Below are 17,501 nucleotides of genomic sequence, written 5' to 3'. Positions count from 1 at the left end.
CAACCCGTGGTCCTCGTGCTTCAGCCTCTTGAGTACCTAGTTATAGGCATGCACCATCATGCCCAGTTGAATTCAACTTCAATACAATCCATGGGCTAGGAACTGATACGTATTCTATGTTCTCATAAAAAAAAAAAAAAAAAAAAAAAAAAACCCTTCCTCTTAAATGTTCCCAAATTCTACTCTTTTTAAAAAAGTTATTCTATAGTTCTACATGTCAGGATTATATAAAAACACTGCAAATGTTATGTATACATTATTTTATTGAACAGGTTTCCTTTTTATATGATTTACTTTAGCTTTTATTGTTCTCCAAAAATCGTCTTTAGTTGTTTCTGATGCATCTTTACCAACTCTCTCTCTCAATATAACTAAGAGCCAAAAAATAAGTTGTTTCTAAAATACTTAAGAGGTAGTGGCCAGAATTTGATCTTTTTAATTTTTTTTTAATATTTATTTTTTTTAGTTCTCAGGGGACACAACATCTTTGTTGGTATGTGGTGCTGAGGATCAAACCCGGGCCACACGCATGCCAGGCGAGCACGCTACCGCTTGAGCCACATCCCCAGCCCAATTTGATCTTTTTAAAATCACAGCAAATTACTTCAAAAAGGATGTTTTATCAACCCACTTAAAATTATTAAAAGGTAATCAGGACTAGGGTTCGGAGACTACATTTTCAATTTTTAAAAAAGGGACTATGTTTTTTGTGTTTTTTTTTTTTAATCATTGTATAGATTTTAAAAAGACAAGAGAAGTCAGGCACAGTGGCACATGCATGTAATCCCAGCAGCTTCCTGAGGCAGGAAAATTGCAAGTTTGGGCCAACCTGGGCAATTTAGTAATATCCTGTCTCAAAATAAAAAATAAAAAGGGTTGAGGATGTAACTCTGTGGTAAAGTGCCCCTGGGTTCGACCTCCAGTACTCGGGAGAGGAGTATATATATACTATGGATATATAGCCATATATATGTAAATTAAAAAGTAAAAACACAGATAAGTCATTCAAAATTCCACCAAATGCTAACAATTTAGTATACGTCCTTCTAATACTTTTTTCCTATCCATACAGGCAAGTTTTTATGACTAAAATAAGAACATAATTATAATTTTTAACTTGACTTTTTCACTTAACATTGAACATTTTTTAAAATATCTTTTTGTGTTGGGAGTGACACTGGAGATTAACTAAGGGTTCTCCATCACTGAGCAACATTCCCAGCCCTTTTTATTTTAAGAGAGTCTAACTAAGTTACTGAGGCTAGCCTTAAACTTTTGATCCTCTTGCCTTAGCCTCCCAAATTGCAGGGATTATAGGCCATGCGTCAGCAGCATGCCCAGCTTAATCACCTTTAATATAGTGTATTCTACTATACTGTGGCACACATTTATTTATACAATTCTCTACTGTATATTTAGTTGTTTCCAGTTATTTATCGCTATAATAATTTTGTTGATAGTCCTCATGGCTAAATCTTTATGCACATCCAAGATTATTTCCTTAAATTTCTAGAAGTAGAATGCTTAAGGTAAAAGATATTCCTTTTTACCACTTATACTAACCCACAACACTAATAGATACACAATATAATTTTTTATGCTATAAGGCACTAGAATAAGTAAGCAAAGTAGTAGAAACTTTTTGTTTGTTTGTTTCTTTGGTGCAAGGGAATGAACCCAGGGACACTTAACCACTAAGCCACATCACCAGCCCCCTGCCTTTTTAATATATATTTTATTAGAGATTGGGTCTTGCTAAGTTGCTTAGAGACTTGCTAAATCGCTGAAGCTGGCTTGAACTTGAAATCCTCCTGCCTCAGCCTCCAAAGCCACTGACGATGTCTAAGGAAAGGAAATGAATGTTGGTACCTCCTCCTATTTTCTTCTAATTTCAGAACTTCTCTTAATTGCTCAGGAATTGATTAAGTATAATTTTACCTAAAGCAAAGAAGCAAATGCTATAACCTCATAAGGGTTTCTAGAGCTAACAAGTTTAGCTTAATTTGGAGAAAAAAATGTTATGACAGAAAAGAAACAAAATAAATAAAACTTTCTCAGAATAACCTCTATATCCTTACCTTTTGTTGGAACTGAAGAAATTCCAAACCTGTAGGAAGAAAAACAAACTAAATTTTAGGAAGCTGTTCACACTCCTGGTTGTCTGTCTCCGCACCAATCGTCACATGACTGACACTTCTTGCTTGTGATCTCAAACTTTGCAATCATTAGCTAATTCTAACAACCCCATGAAAGAGGTTCCCTCTCTCACCAAAAGTCCAAAGAGTAAGCTACAAGGAAGCCTTATCAAAACTAGAAGTAGCACATTCCTTTTACCTATTTTTAAAAACTCTATTCACTAATAAAGCATGATCTATAGCCTACTACATCCAAATCAGCAGAGATATTCTGAATAGGGCCAAATTATATACTCCATTTCCTTTCAACAGGGTCACTATTCTACTTAAAATCAATAATTATGTCTAAAACCTAAGGCACATCCCCACATGTTCACCCTGACATTCATTTTCAGGTTCAAAAGGATGGAGACACTCACCTAGCTGCCCGGGCAGCTTTCTTACTCTCCAAGCTCACAGGTACATTGAATCGTTCAGCCCTCTTCTGCATTCTCTAAGTGACAACAGATGAAAGAGAAGAGAAAAAATAAATTTCTAGTTAAAAAAATGTTAGTTAGAGGCAGTGGCTCACACCCAGCTTCTAGAGAGGCTAAGGCTAAGGCACGAAACTTCCAAGTTTGCTTGATCAACTCAACAAAATCTTGTCTCAAAAAATAAAAAGGGCTGGAGATGTAGCTCAGTATTAGAGTGCTTGTTTAGCATGCAGAAGGCCCTTGGGTTCAATCCTTATTACATACACACACACACATTCTAGAGGACTTCAGGTTGTACCCATCCTAGGACTTAATATAAGTTCCAGAAAGGAAATACAAAAAGACCATTATTATATTCATGTCTTTGAAAACAAAAGGGAGGAATAAAATAAAATCCACATTTTGCATGACACCAAGAACACAAAAGCTATATTTGGTTGACCTTTGAAAAAGGATCAAAGGAATAGATTGGTTCCAATACTAGTGGTAATATTTTAGTTAGAAATGCGGCATAGCATTGTCTCATAGCATCCTAAAAGAGTTTAGTAATTCTCTACTTTAAAGGTATAAAACTGAACACAAAATTTCAATGGGAACCTGGTTTCAGAAACCTTGGAAAAAATCCAAAGAAAATTTAATCTCACCTACTGGCAAGTAGCAATTCAAGAGGGATACTTACCATTGTTACCTCTTCAAGGTATAATCCTCCCAAACTAATCCAAGGTTTGTAAACACCTTAGAGACTCACCATTAAGCCAGAGAATTATATGTAACGTAGCTTCAAAGGTGACTACCCACTATGACAATCCAAATATTTTTCTAAGAGTAGTTGGTAGAAAAATCAACATCAAAATCTGTCAATACTGATTTTGTGCCTATGAATATATTTTTTTTAATAATTATATAGACAGAATAAAGGGTAAGAAACAGAAATGTAAATGGTTCTACCATGGAACAAAATATTTACCTCAGTCTGTGGCATTTCAGAAGTAATTTTTACCACCTTCTTCTCTGCTGCCCTGGAAAAGGAAGATTTTTTTAAAAATCAGAAAATTGATATTCTAAACCAAGACCTTCAAAACATAAGAATTCACGTGAGTCATGTCCTCTGCCCATATCTCTCTGCTACCCCTTAATCCAAAGAAATATGAAGTCCATTAAAACTCTGATTCCTTGAACTGTCATCTACTATAAAGAAAAAGTTCAAATAATATTAAGCTACTTTAACTAAGGGATAAGGAAATAATCAAGAAAAAAGTCTGGTTAGATATTATGGGAAACAAAGAACACCAGAAACTATTTCATTTGTTTTTAGGCACTTTAAATTTACTTTTAGACTAATTACTATCCCTCTAACCTTCATTTAAATATCAGGTTTCAATTTTCATCACAACAATAATTAAATGAGTGCTCTACAAACTCCTATTTCCTTCTTTTAGAAATCTTTATTTCTCCCATGGGAAATATAGCTGCAGCTAAAACAACTCAAACTGGAACAAATAAAAATGCCAAAGGGAGCAAGAAGAAAAAAGACTAAGTGAGGTTTGAATTAGGAAAACATGTAAGTTACTGGTCAAAAGGTTTAAGAGAAAACAAAAGAGGGGGACCATAGGGGCGGGAGACAAAGTTCGGAAGTACCTAGGATAAATAGAAGGACATTAACCCTCCACCAAACAACTCCCATAAAACTGTGGGTCATAACCAGTCTCATTAAGGTCCCTCATTTAGAGATATGGGCAGCTTTTGTTCCAATATCCCGGACACTTTTCCCATTTGATGCCCTGAAAGGTAGTAATGGTTTAATGACATTTTCAGAGGAAGTAATTCTGGAACAGGAACTTACTTACTTTCTCCTCCATCCTTTTGTTGGAGGTCTCAAGACTACAGACAAGCAATGGGTGCCCCCTGCTGACCACAACTAAATCCTACAATATTTAACTGCTTTGGCTAAAACAATAAATAAAAATAAATAAAACCACAAACAAAAGTATATTTATGGAGAACCTCAGATCAAAGATGAAGCAAGGGAATTTCCTTTTGAATACCTGAGGAACAATTTAGATCTGAATATCCTTATTTTTTTTTTTTAAGGAAGTTTCGACATAATTCCATCTCCTGACCTCCTTCCCCAGGACTTTCTGATGTTCAGGCAAAAAAGGCCACAGAAGATTAATGTTTTACTTGAAGTCCAATGTCATTAGGGAACACTCCTCTCCATCAATCCCAGGCTAATGACTTCCTCCACTATTCTCATCTTGAAACACAATCTCTGCAGTAGACCTCAAGGCAAAAAGGTTATCCAGGTTTCTGCTCTATTCCAATTCTCTTAAGCACAAAATTAAACTTAAGTAATAAATATATATCACATTCTGGGATTCACAGGAAATTTTCATTTGTCATTGACAAATTTTTCTCCTACCCACAGACACATACAAAGCACTCCAAAAACTACATGGGGGCTGGGGTTGTGGTTCAGTGGCACAGCGCTTGCCTCACACATGTGAGGCACTGGGTTCAATCCTCAGCACCACATAAAAATAAACAAAATAAAGATATTGTGTCCATGTATAACTAAAAAATATTTTTTAAAAAACTACAGGGACCTTAATTCCCCTTTCTGTACATAATTAATCTAACCATAACTATCCTCTAAAAAACCAAAAATTACCACCACCCCACACACACTTTCAATTTCCTTGTTTCAAAATTCATCAATAGAATTAAAGCCCCCGAATACAAGAATTAACACATTTTACATATGTTAAGGATAATGAATTTCTACAAATTTTCCAACCTCGTTATATTTTTAACCCAAGCAAGCCAATTATTGTATTCATTTGGTCTTCCTTCTTGTCCTAGGAGTCCCCAAACATCTATTTTAAAGCTATCCCATTAATTCATTTTCTTAAGTCACTATATTGAATTATAAACCTATGTGTGGCTCATTGGTAGAGTGCAATGCTTAGTATATTTGAGGCTCAGTGTTCAATTTCAGCAATAAAAAAATATTTTAACAAAAACCAACAAGAACAAGAACCTGTGATAAGACAGCTAATGGCTTTATGAAGAAATAGCTGACAAAATCTACCACAATGTTAAATGCACATTCTCTATGATACAGCAAATCTCTTCCTAGAAATTTATCTGATGGACATATATACGTATAAAAAATAGTTGAATAAGGACAGATAGCACTGCCTTTTTTCTGCTTTATGAATAATCTAAATGTCTATCAAACAAGTCACAGGTGAAATAAATTATTATTCCTAAATAGAGTGAAATACTACTGTCTACAAAAAAGAATAAGGTTCTAACATTAATAACCACTATATTTCGGTGATGGGTATATGAGAGTCTACCAAACTATTTTCATAACCTCTGTATACACTTGTAATTTCCCTAATGAACTTAAAAAAAAAAGACTGCCACTTAATAGGACAATTAACCCTACTCAATAAGATGATGTAACGACTGAATGAGAATACATGTAAAACACTTAGAACCATATCTAGTATATAACATTACCATAAATAAATATAAAGATATCCAAATGTGAACAAAAAAAAATGGAAAAACTGTGCATAGCATGTGTATATATTTGTTTATGCATACATATACTTAGGCGCATACACATACATAGGTACATACACACAAACTAAAAACCTTTGGAAAGTGTGATGAGATGGATACAATAAGTATTCGATTTTCCATTTATATAACCCTCTGTGTATTGCTTGAATTTTTACTTGTACATACATTGCCTTGTATAATTAAATGCATTTAACAGAGCTATAAGGAACAAAAATGTTAAGAGGGACTCAACTGTTCTTAATGTGCTGTAGTACAAAATGCCCAGACATTTGTGGAAAGAAACCCAAATAAAAGATGATCAACCTTGTGGGCTAGTTTAAACAAATCGAGATCCACTTTCTCTAGTACTTTGTCCTCCCCTCCTCCACTGTAAATCAAAAAGCAAGAGAGAATACAGCATTACTTGAGAGACATAACCTCTACCCAACACCCTCCTTCCTTATTAAATTCCTTATAAACAGTTTTACATTTTTCTGTAAAAGTGTAAAACTCTGCAAAGTGTAAGAGTTTACAAAATTTTACAACATATAAAGAATCATACAGATTCTAACAGTATAAGCTATTATGGTGATCCTACAAAAGAACAAAGGCTAGGAGAACTAAATTATGTCTGTGCTTGAAGTCATCTGGTTCTAATTACGTATTATACAACTTGAAAACAAACTGCTTCCTTCCCTGGGACCATGGACTTGAAGTAGTCCCTTCTGAAAATGTCTGATCTAATCAGAAGTGAAAAAAGTCAATGACAATCTTTAAAAGGTAAAGAGAGTGAAATTTTACACTCAATAAAAACAGAACTTTCTGCTCTGTATTCAGATTATAAAAAAGAGATAATTACACATCAACAGTTTTTTCAGGGGGTTCTTCCTCTTTGACCGGCAGTTCTATGGGCTTTGGTTCTTCTTCCTAAAACCAAACAACACAACACAGTTAACATAAATCAAGAGTTAATACACATCAAAAGAGGGATATCAGAACGCCAAAATGAGTCAGTTTTCAGAATCTTCATTCCCTCCTTAGGCTCCCCTAATAAATTAGTATCTAAGCACTCTAATGATTGATAATAAGCAATGTGGCCCAGGCAGTGGCATATCACCAGACCAGTGACTAACCTTAACTCTTTCCAACTCACCTCTGTTTCATCTCCCAGTACATCTTCTTCATTCGCCTCCTCTTCAGCTAAAGAATATTAAAATAATCAGGTCAAGCCCTGCTATAAAACCATCTTGATCACTGTGCTGAGGCTAATATCACAAACACTTTGCTTTCCCAAAATAAAAATCAACAATGAAAGTAAAACTCATGCTCAGAAAATCTGCTACATTTGGAGAAAATAAAACCATATCTCTACTTAACATTAGTACAAAGTTGAACTCCATCTTGACTGAAAAATTAAATTAAAATTAATTTTTAATTAATTTATGACCTCACGGAGGTCATAACAGAATTAATTTAAAAATAAGGCAGGATCTCTTTGAAATTTAGTGGTAGGGAAGGATTTGTTTAAAAAAAATAAATGTTTGCCTAGCCCGAGCAAGACCCCCAGTTCGATACCCCACACTACAAAAAGAAACAAACCCAAAGGCAACAGCATGAGGTAAAAAAGGAAGATTTTTCAAAACTAAGGACATCTATTTAGGGAAGAAAACCAAGGAAAATTTTTGGACAAATAACAAAGATATTTGTGCCTAAAGGCAAAAAGGAAACAGTTGCTAGAATATAAAAGAAATGTCTGCAATCAACAACTGAATGATGGGAACGCTAATAGAAAAAGGGCAAAGAAGGAACCCAAAGAATCATGAACAAAGTAAATTTAAGTTGTTGTTTTTTTTTAATAGAACAAAGTAAATTAAACCATCCAACAAATGTAGCAAAAATTAGGGCTGGGGATATAGCTCAGCTGGTAGAGTGACTGCCTCACATGCACAAGGCCCTGGGTTCAATCGCCAGGCACCACAAAAAAAAAGAGGAGCAAAAATTAGGCTATTTGAATAGATAATGCCAAATTTAGTTTTGTGAAGATACAAAGACCCTGATGTACTGGTTATGCAAGTATAGACTAACAGGACAATTCTGGGAAATAATTTGGCAGTGCTCAGTTATTTTCAGTTTGTATATGTTTTTATGAATATATAATAATTAACAATCCCATTATGAGTATACACACCAGAAAGACTCTCACAAGAACATGAGCAAACAAAAGTAGTTCATAATATAATATTATGTATGGTACATATATTATTATATACACTATACATAATACTACTATATATAACAAACTGTAGAATATATTATATACTAGTATAACACATAGTATCCTATGTACTACTATATGTATTACTAATGCATACAGAATTACTGTAAATAGTAGTACTATTTATAGTAGCTGGGGCTTGAAGGCAATAAGTATCTGCTACAGGATGACCTGCAAAATGTGATGGCTATTCATCATAAAAAGATACACATGATTTAGAACGAATAATCTGGATGATCACATAGCCTCAATCAACAAGATACAACTTAAAAAAAAAAAACACTTAGAAATAAAGTAAGGCTTCACAGACTCATTAATAATTACATAAATGATCCTGCCTGAGGCTCCCAAGATGCTAGGAACAGGCATATGCCCCCAAACCTCACTCATTCTTATTTCATTTTTTAAATTTTATTGATTTATTTATTTTTGGTACCAAGGATTGAACTCAGTGGCATTCGACCACTAAGCCACATCCTTAGCCCTATTTTGTATTTCATTTAGAGACAGGGTCTCACTTAGTTGCTTTACAGCCTCGCTTTTTTTTTTTTTTTTAAAGAGAGAGTGAGAGAGAGAGAGGGAGAGAGAGAGAATTTTTAATATTTATTTTTTAGTTCTCGGCAGACACAACATCTTTGTTTGTATGTGGTGCTGAGGATCGAACCCGGGCCGCACGCATGCCAGGCAAGCGCGCTACCGCTTGAGCCACATCCCCAGCCCTACAGCCTCGCTTTTGCTGAGGCTTTGAACTCACTATCCTCCTGCCTCAGCCTCCAGAGGTACTGGGATTACAGGCATGCTCCATCACACCCGGCCTGTTTTTGTTTTAAAAAAACTGCAGAATCGAAAACTTGGTAGGGATCAGAAATTACCTAGTTTACAGATTTCAAGGGTCTAGACATTTGTCTCATGTCACAGATCAGGAATAGACACTAGCCCTGTAAACAATAACTATCCAAAGTTACCTAGTAAATTTTTGGCATAAAACTAAAACACAAGCCTTCTATTGCATGCCTGCAATTCCACTGACTTAAGAGGCTGAGGCAGGAGGATAGAGAGTTCAAAGCCTCAGCTATAGCGATGTACTAAGCAACTCGGTGAGACCCCGTCTCTAAATAAAATATTTTAAAAAGAGCTGGGGATGTGACTCAATGGTTAAGTGTCCCTGGGTTACATTCCCGGTACAAAAAAAAAAAAACAAGCCTTCCATTTCTCAATCTAATGATACTTATATTACCATGCCAACTTTATTTCTTTTTTCAATGATTTTTTAAATTTGTTCTTTTTAGATACGCATGGCAATAGAGTGCACTTTGAAATATTAAACATACAACCATACTAACTTTTAAATAACATGCTCAGATATTAAGAGGCCAACCTGGGCAACATAGCAAGATGCTATCTCTTCAAAAAAAAGGGGGGAGGGTGCTGATATAAAATTATGTCTTTAAAAAAGGGAATAGTTCTTTGCACTATAACCATTGTTTTATATGACCAAGAGTTTTCTTTTTTTTTCCTTTCTTTTTTTGCAGTGTTGGGGATCAAACCCAGGTCCTTATGCACACTACTTCTGAGCTATACACCAGCCCATAAAAGTTTTCTTGATGCAGTTAATTAAGAGCTTACATCACCAATGACGTAAAAAAGGAAGAAATATAAGTGATAGAGCCTAAAAATTATTCCCCTCATTCATATCACCTTGTTTGCATAAAGTACTCACCATGCTCTTCAAGATATGCCTGGAGCCTGTTAATGAGATCTTGTTTTATTCCCTTGGTCTCCAAACCACGAGCAAGACATTCTTGCTTTAGTTCAGCAAGCTGAGAGAAAAAAAAAAAAAATTAAACATTTCCTTAGTTACCAGGATGAATCCCAATGAATGAAAAGAAGTAGTTTTCACAAGGGAAAAAAGAAAGGAAAAAAAGAAAAGAAAAGAAAGTTCAATCCCACACCATTGCCCTTAATCCTACTGAGACTCTGGGTCCATAGAGATTGACTCATCCTCATCTAACTGGGGACAAGGATGTAACTCAGTGGTAGAATACTTGTCTAGCATGTATGAGGTCCTGAGTTTAATCCCCAGTACCAAAAAGAAAAAAAAAATCAGTAATTTGACTAAAATTACAAGGTATACTTATCAATTTTGCAGGAATGAAGAATTGTTGGATTACTGACAGAACATGAAAAAACAAAACTTTAAAAAAAAATAAATAAAAGAACCCTTTTCAGGGAAAACAAAGAAATGAAGACTTCATTTAAAAGGAGGGCTGGGGTTGTAGCTCAGTGGTAGAGCGCTATCTAGCACCTGTGAGGCACTGGGTTCAATCCTCACACCACATTAAAAAAACAAATAAAATAAAGATTGTATCCACCTACAGCTTAAAGAGAGAGAGAGAGAGAGAGAGAGAGAGAGAGAGAGAGAGAGAGAGAGAGAGAAAGGGTCTGAAAGTATAGCTCAAGAGCAGAGTGCTTGCCTAGCCATGCATGAGGCCCTGGGTTTGATCCCTAGCACTGAAGGGGAGAGTGAAAGAATGATGAAATGAATGATTTTATACCTAAGATCCAAACCTTCAATTATACAAAATCTGGATGAGGCAGATCTGACTCACCAATAACTCAAAAGCAGAGGGTTAACAGTATGAATCACTAAAAAAGTAATTCTAGGTTATAGGTGACTGAAATATAGAATCTATAATAAATGGTCTTATGAGACTTACTGTGTATACATGTGTCAATGCTGGGGAATCAAATCCAGGGCCTTGCACATGGTAGGCAAGCACTCTACCACTGAGTTATATTCCCAGTCCTACACACTTTTTTAAAATTTGTTCTTATTATTATATATGATTGTTATATATGATAGTAGAATGTATTTTGACATATTATACATATATGGAATACAACTTCTCATTATTCTGGTTGTACATGATATAGAATTAACATTGGTTGTGTAATCATATATGTACATAGGATAGTAATATCTGATTCATTCTACTAACTTTCCTATTCCCATTCCCCCTCCCTTCCCTTCATCTAAGCCAAAGTACTTCTATTTTCCCGTACCCCCCTTATTATGAGTTAGCATCCTCATATCAAAGAAAACATTCCAGCCCTATATACTCTTATTTTATGAAGTATAAGTCAATCCAAGGAGATAAAGCAGGAAAAGGAAGAACTTCACAAATTATATATGCAGATCATCACAGATACGTTTAGCCTGAAAGATGACCTTTCTGGTTTTGAAGTATAGATCTAAGATGAACCAGTAGAAGTGAGAAAGTATAGTTCCATAGAAAAAAGCATTTCACCACTATGAAGTATGTTCTTCATCTCTACAAAGTTTTCAGCCTGGAGTGCATTTAAAAATGGAGAGTAGAATTTTGTTGTTTTTAATATTACAATGATTGATTAAGGAGGCAAAGTATTTAGTGAGTGAAGCAGGCCGGCAGGCAGGCAGGGAAGAGAACTATACAGAGAACTAATAGTCCTACCCAGTAAGCCATCAGCATTCTATATTGAGAATTATGACAGGTAATGAACCATTAAAAATTATTTTAAAAAGACTTCTGCATATAAAAAATTATTGCAGAGTGACTGCACAGTAGTTTAAGAACATTGCTTCTAAAGTCAGACTACTTAGATTCAAATTGTAACTTTACCACTTATAGCTATATAATCTTAGGGGAGTAACTTAAACTCTCTTTGCCTCAGATTCCTTACCTGTGAAATGGACATAACAACAGTACCTACCCCCACAGGGCCATTATGAAGATTTAAACCAGCAAATATTTGCAAAACATTCAGAATAGTGCCTGATAGCTAGTAACAACTTTATAAGTGTTAGACAATGGGTGAGGGATTAGACAAAACCCTCTGAATTTCACTGATCAATTTTTTAAAATAGGTAGATTGGTGCAGTTGTTTTTCAGAACATTCCACCTAAGTCATGAACCAAACTTTGTAAAAATAAATATTGATTACCAGAAAAACAAACACATACTTGCATGTTTCAGTGATGTTAAACCACTATAAGAGTTTCTAGAAGCTTTCTCTCAATTTTTGTACTTATCTCTTCATTAACTAGTAACAGCTACTTCATAGACCAGTACTGGTTGGTCTATGGATCAGACTCTTAATAATATTAATCTAGAATCTATACTCTAAGTGATCTTTATTTTATTCCTTTCTCTCCAACCCTCCCACTCCCCCGCCCCCGCAATGGAGATAGAACCTAGGAGCACTCTATCACTGAGTTACATCTCCAGCCCTTTTATTTTTATTTATTTATTTATTTATTTATTTTGGCAGAGTGGGTGTAACCAGAGATTGAACTCAGGGACACTCAACCCCAGAACCACATCTCCAGCCCTATTTTTGTATTTTATTTAGAGTCATGGTCTCACTGAGTTGCTTAGCATCTCACTTTTTTTGCTGAGGCTGACTCTGAACTCACAATCCCCCTGCCTCAGCCTCCCAAGCCAATGGGACTACAGGTGTGTGCCACCGCACCTGGCTTAATTTTTTGAGACAGGGTTTCACTCAATTGCTAAGGCTGGCCTGACACTTGCAACCCTCCTGCCTCAGCCTCCCAAGTTGCTAGGATATAGGAATACCTCACTACACCCAGTTCTCTAAGTGATCTTTAAAGTCCTTTACTTAAAATTCTTAATCTTTCTCACATTGGTACTTTATTCCTTTATTTTCTTTCAAATTCTCCAAGAAGGAGTGTTTTTTTTAATATTATTTTAAAGATGGACACAATATCTTTATTTCTTATATTTATTTATTTATTATGTGGTGCTGACAATCGAACTTACAAGTGCGAGGCAATACAGCACTGAGCTATAGCCCAGGCCCAAAAAGGAGTGTTTTGATTTCAGTTACATTTTTAAATTTTTTATTGGTTTATTACAAAGTATTATGAATACTTAGTTGAGAAATGCTAAAAAGCAGAGGAAAATAAAAGCCATCTACAGATCACTTAATATTTTTAATATTATCATTTGTAGGGAGTTAGGGTATAGCTCAGTAGTAGAGTGCCTCAATGTGTGGCTTCAATCTCCAACAACAAAATTAAATATCACCTGTAGTATATGTGTGTAATGACCTTGCCACTGTCTCTCATTGAGACTTCAGTCTCCAGTGATCTCATTCAACAGACCTCTCAACACCACTATGTTCCCTTCTCTGGTCAAATGGGAATGTTACAAGCTTTTTACATAATGTTGTATTATGTCCTTTATTCTATTAAGGGTTTTTCTCATATACACTTGAACTTTTTTAGCAGGGGGAGTACAGGGAATTGAACCATGGGTGCTTTACTACTGACCTACATCCCAGCCCTTTTTATTTTTTATTTTGAGACAGAGTCTCCTTAAGTTGAACATGCTGGCCTCAAACTTGCAATTCTCCAGCCTCAGGCTATCAAGTCGATAGTATTACAGGTATACACCACCAGGCCAGGCTAGATATTTTTTTTTTAATATTTTTTAGTTTTAGGTGGACACAATATCTTTATTTTACATTTATGTGGTGCTGAAGATCGAACCCAGTGCCTCATGCATGCTAGGTGAGCGCTCTACCACTGAGCCACAACCCCAGCCCTAGACATTTTTCATATTTGAAGTGAAATAGATGAGTAAAAACATAAAATAGGGACTGGGATTGTAGCTAAGTGGCACAGTGCTTGCTTCTCATGTACGGGTTCGATCCTCAGCACCACATAAAAACAAATAAATAAATGTGTTCATCTACAACCAAAAAAATATTTAAAAAAACATAAAATAGCTGAAAATAATTTCTTCTTCCACAATATTTTGGCACAATGACATTAGGAGGACTAAAACCTTTAAAATCTTCAAATAAAACTAACATCAATCCAGCAGTTTGGGAGGCTGAGACAAAGAAGATACCGAGTTCAAAATCAGCCTCCAAAATTCAGTGAGGCCCTAAGCAACTTTTCAAGGACAACCCCATCCCACCCCACACTCCCACCCCCACCCCATCTCAAAATAAAAAATAAAAAGGGCTGGGGATATGGCTCTATGGTTAAGTGTCCCTGGGTTCAATCTCTCGTATCAGAAAAAAATAATAATAACAAACAACATCAAATATTACCCCATTTTTACATGTTATAAAAGAATGTATTTTTAAACTAAGGTATATTGAATAAAATATTACCATGTGTGAATTATATCTCAGTAAGGCTGTTTAAGAAAATAATGGGATGCTAACTATATTCAGGATACTCACAATAATGTCAAAAGCACATAAACACATATCACTGTATGATATACATACAAAAGATACCTGGACAAGAAACAGGTAAGCTAACAATAGTTGAACCCAGGAAAAGGAAGCTAGTTGAGGACAGGCACAGGAGGTAAACATTTCACCATATACCCTTTTGTACCTTTAGAAATATGAACTTGTGTATGAAATTACATATTCAAAAATTGTTAAAATCTTATTTTTCAGTATCAATCAAGCATTCTTGTTTTACCTATCCAACCAATAAAGAAAGGACAGATCACTGACTATAATACATTTGACATTAATCATTCATTGCTCTGTGATTTCCTGTTTACTAATCCCCTTCCCCTTACTGGGAGTTAAACCCAAGGCCCAGAACATGCTGGGCAAGTGCTCTACAACTGAGCTACATCCCCAGCCCTTTCATTTAATCATTTATTTTTACTTTGAGACAGAGCAACTAAGTTACTCAGGCTGGTGTCCAGCCTGTCTATTTTCCCATCTTTAGTTTCCTGAGTAACTGGGACTAGGAGCATATGCCACTATGCTTCTTTGTTTTTGGTTCTGAGGATTGAACCCAGGGGCTCAACCGCTAAGCCACATCAACATCCCCCCTTTTTTTTAATATTTTGTTTTAGTTGGATACAATACCTTTATTTATTTATTTTTTTATGTGGTGCTCGCCAGCACTCCACACGCACAGGCGAGCGCTCTTCCACTGAGCCTCAACCCCAGCTCCCCCAGCCCATTTTGGTATTTATTTAGAGACAGGGCCTCCCTAAGTTGCTGAGGCTGGCTTTGAACTCAAGATCCTCCTGCCTCAGTCTCCCAAGGTGCTGGGATTACAGGCATGCAACACCACACCTAGCTGTTACTAATTTTTTTTTTTTTTTTTTTTGGTTACAGAGATTGAACCCAGGGGCACTTCATCACTAAGCCCAAATTCCCAGTCCTTTTTATATTTTATTTAGAGATAGGGTCTTGCCAAGTTGCTTAGGGCCTCAATAAATTGCTGAGGCTGGCTTTGAACTCACAATCTTCCTGCCTCAGCCTCCTGAGCCGCTAGGATTACAGGCATGTGCCACTCCATGCAGTCTCAAATTTTGATTAAAATATTTTATTATAAAGATATTTTTCATGGGGGCTGGGGTTGTGGATCAGCAGTAGAACACTTGCCTCGCACTTGTGAGGCACTGGGTTCAATCCTCAGCAACACATAAAAAATAAACAAAATGAAGGTATTAAAAAAAGATATTTTTCATATATTCTCCCCATATAATTTGTAAACTCATTGATGGCAGATATCTCTCTTCCTCAATCTTCTTACTAGTTATTCCACCCAACCCTATAAATATTCACTAAGATTTCTTCTTTGGCCCTCTTCTTACTCCACTTCTATCAAGACAGATTTCCCTCCCTGAATCCAATCACAGGCAAATCCTGTTAGCTCCACCTTCAAAATATGTCCACAGTCTAATCCCTTTGCACCACTGCAAACACTACTGCTCTGAGTTGCTTAGCATCTCACTTTTTTTGTTTCTCTCATACAGATTACTATATTGCCACATAGTTAGCTCCTGCCTCACTATAGTTCTCAACAAAGTAGACCACTCTTTTGAAATTTAAGAGTACATATCAGATTTAACTTCTACTAAAAAATAATTCATCAGGCATGGTGGTGCACTCCTGTCATCACAGTGGCTTGGGAGGTTGAGGCAGGAGGACTGAGAGTTCAAAGGCAGAATCAGCAGTTTAGCAAGGCCCTAAGCAACTCAGTGAGACCCTGTCTCTAGATAAGATACAAAAAAAGGGCTGGGAATGTGGCTCAGTGTTTAAGTGTCCCTGGGTCAATCCCTGGTACCAAAAGTAAATAAATTAAAAAAAATCATCCACTGGGGACTGGGATGTAACCCAGTGGTAGAGTACCTGCCTAGCATGCCTGATGCCTGGTATTTGATCCCTAGCACCACAAAAAAAAAAAAAAAAAAAAAGAATGAAATAAAAATTAATCCACTGGCTTCCTATCTCATTAAGGTTAAGTAACTGTTTCAAGTATTGTTTACAAGGCCACCCACAATCTGCTCTCCCTCTCCTCTACTATCACCTCTTATTCACTTGAACTTTTTACTTTGATAAAAAACAAACTACCCTCCTGCTATATTCCTCTAAAACTTTGCACACATGGCTAACTGGTTCACTTTCTTCAAGTCTTTTCTTTTAGAGAGAGAGAATTTTAATATTTATTTTTAGTTATTGGCGGATACATCTTTGTTTGTATGTGGTGCTGAGGATCGAACCTGGGCCCCACGCATGCCAGGCCGAGCGTGCTACTGCTTGAGCCACATTCCCAGCCCAAGTCTTTTCTTTTTGTACCAGGGATTGAACCCAGGGGTGCTTAACCAATGAGCCACATCCCCAGACCTTTTTTTTATTTTTTATTTTGAGACAGGGTCTTGCTAAGTTGTTTTAGAGCCTTGCTAAATTGCTGAGGCTTGCCCTAAACTCCTGACCCTCCTGCTTCAGCCTCCCTAACTGCTGGGATTATAGGCATGCACCTCAAACCTAGCTTTAAATCTTTTAAAACATCTCTTTCACAATAAGATCTTCAGTCATTCTATCTAAAACTACAATATTCTTCCCAATATACTCTCTTATACCTCTTATTAGGTTTCTCTATAGACCTTATCATCATCTGACATACTATAAACTTCACTGTTTCTTTTAGTGCTAGGGATTGAAACAAGGGTCTCATATATGCACAGGCTGCATGCTCTACCACTGAGCTATACCTCCACC

At 36.0% G+C, this 17,501-nt stretch overlaps 1 protein-coding gene across 2 annotated transcripts in view; it reads right to left on the bottom strand.

The window, feature by feature from the left end:
* Positions 1 to 17,501, bottom strand: part of Sarnp (SAP domain containing ribonucleoprotein) — a 54,910-nt gene that overhangs the window by 33,223 nt on the left and 4,186 nt on the right. For both annotated transcript variants that reach the window (XR_257943.5, XM_005335596.4), the window contains exons 2-7: positions 10,174 to 10,273; positions 7,332 to 7,378; positions 7,038 to 7,105; positions 3,576 to 3,627; positions 2,555 to 2,628; positions 2,079 to 2,107 (exon numbers count right to left, since the gene is read on the bottom strand). Coding sequence is in view for 1 of the 2 variants with exons in the window: in XM_005335596.4 (XP_005335653.1) it covers positions 2,079 to 2,107; positions 2,555 to 2,628; positions 3,576 to 3,627; positions 7,038 to 7,105; positions 7,332 to 7,378; positions 10,174 to 10,273 (370 nt within the window). In the remaining variant the exon portion in view is untranslated. The remainder of the gene's footprint in view (positions 1 to 2,078; positions 2,108 to 2,554; positions 2,629 to 3,575; positions 3,628 to 7,037; positions 7,106 to 7,331; positions 7,379 to 10,173; positions 10,274 to 17,501) is intronic.

The sequence above is a fragment of the Ictidomys tridecemlineatus genome, chromosome 6 (assembly GCF_052094955.1).
Source record: "Ictidomys tridecemlineatus isolate mIctTri1 chromosome 6, mIctTri1.hap1, whole genome shotgun sequence".
In the NCBI taxonomy this organism is placed as follows: domain Eukaryota; kingdom Metazoa; phylum Chordata; class Mammalia; order Rodentia; family Sciuridae; genus Ictidomys; species Ictidomys tridecemlineatus.
Note: the sequence above shows the minus strand (reverse complement) of the source record. Positions and strands in the feature narration are given on the sequence as shown.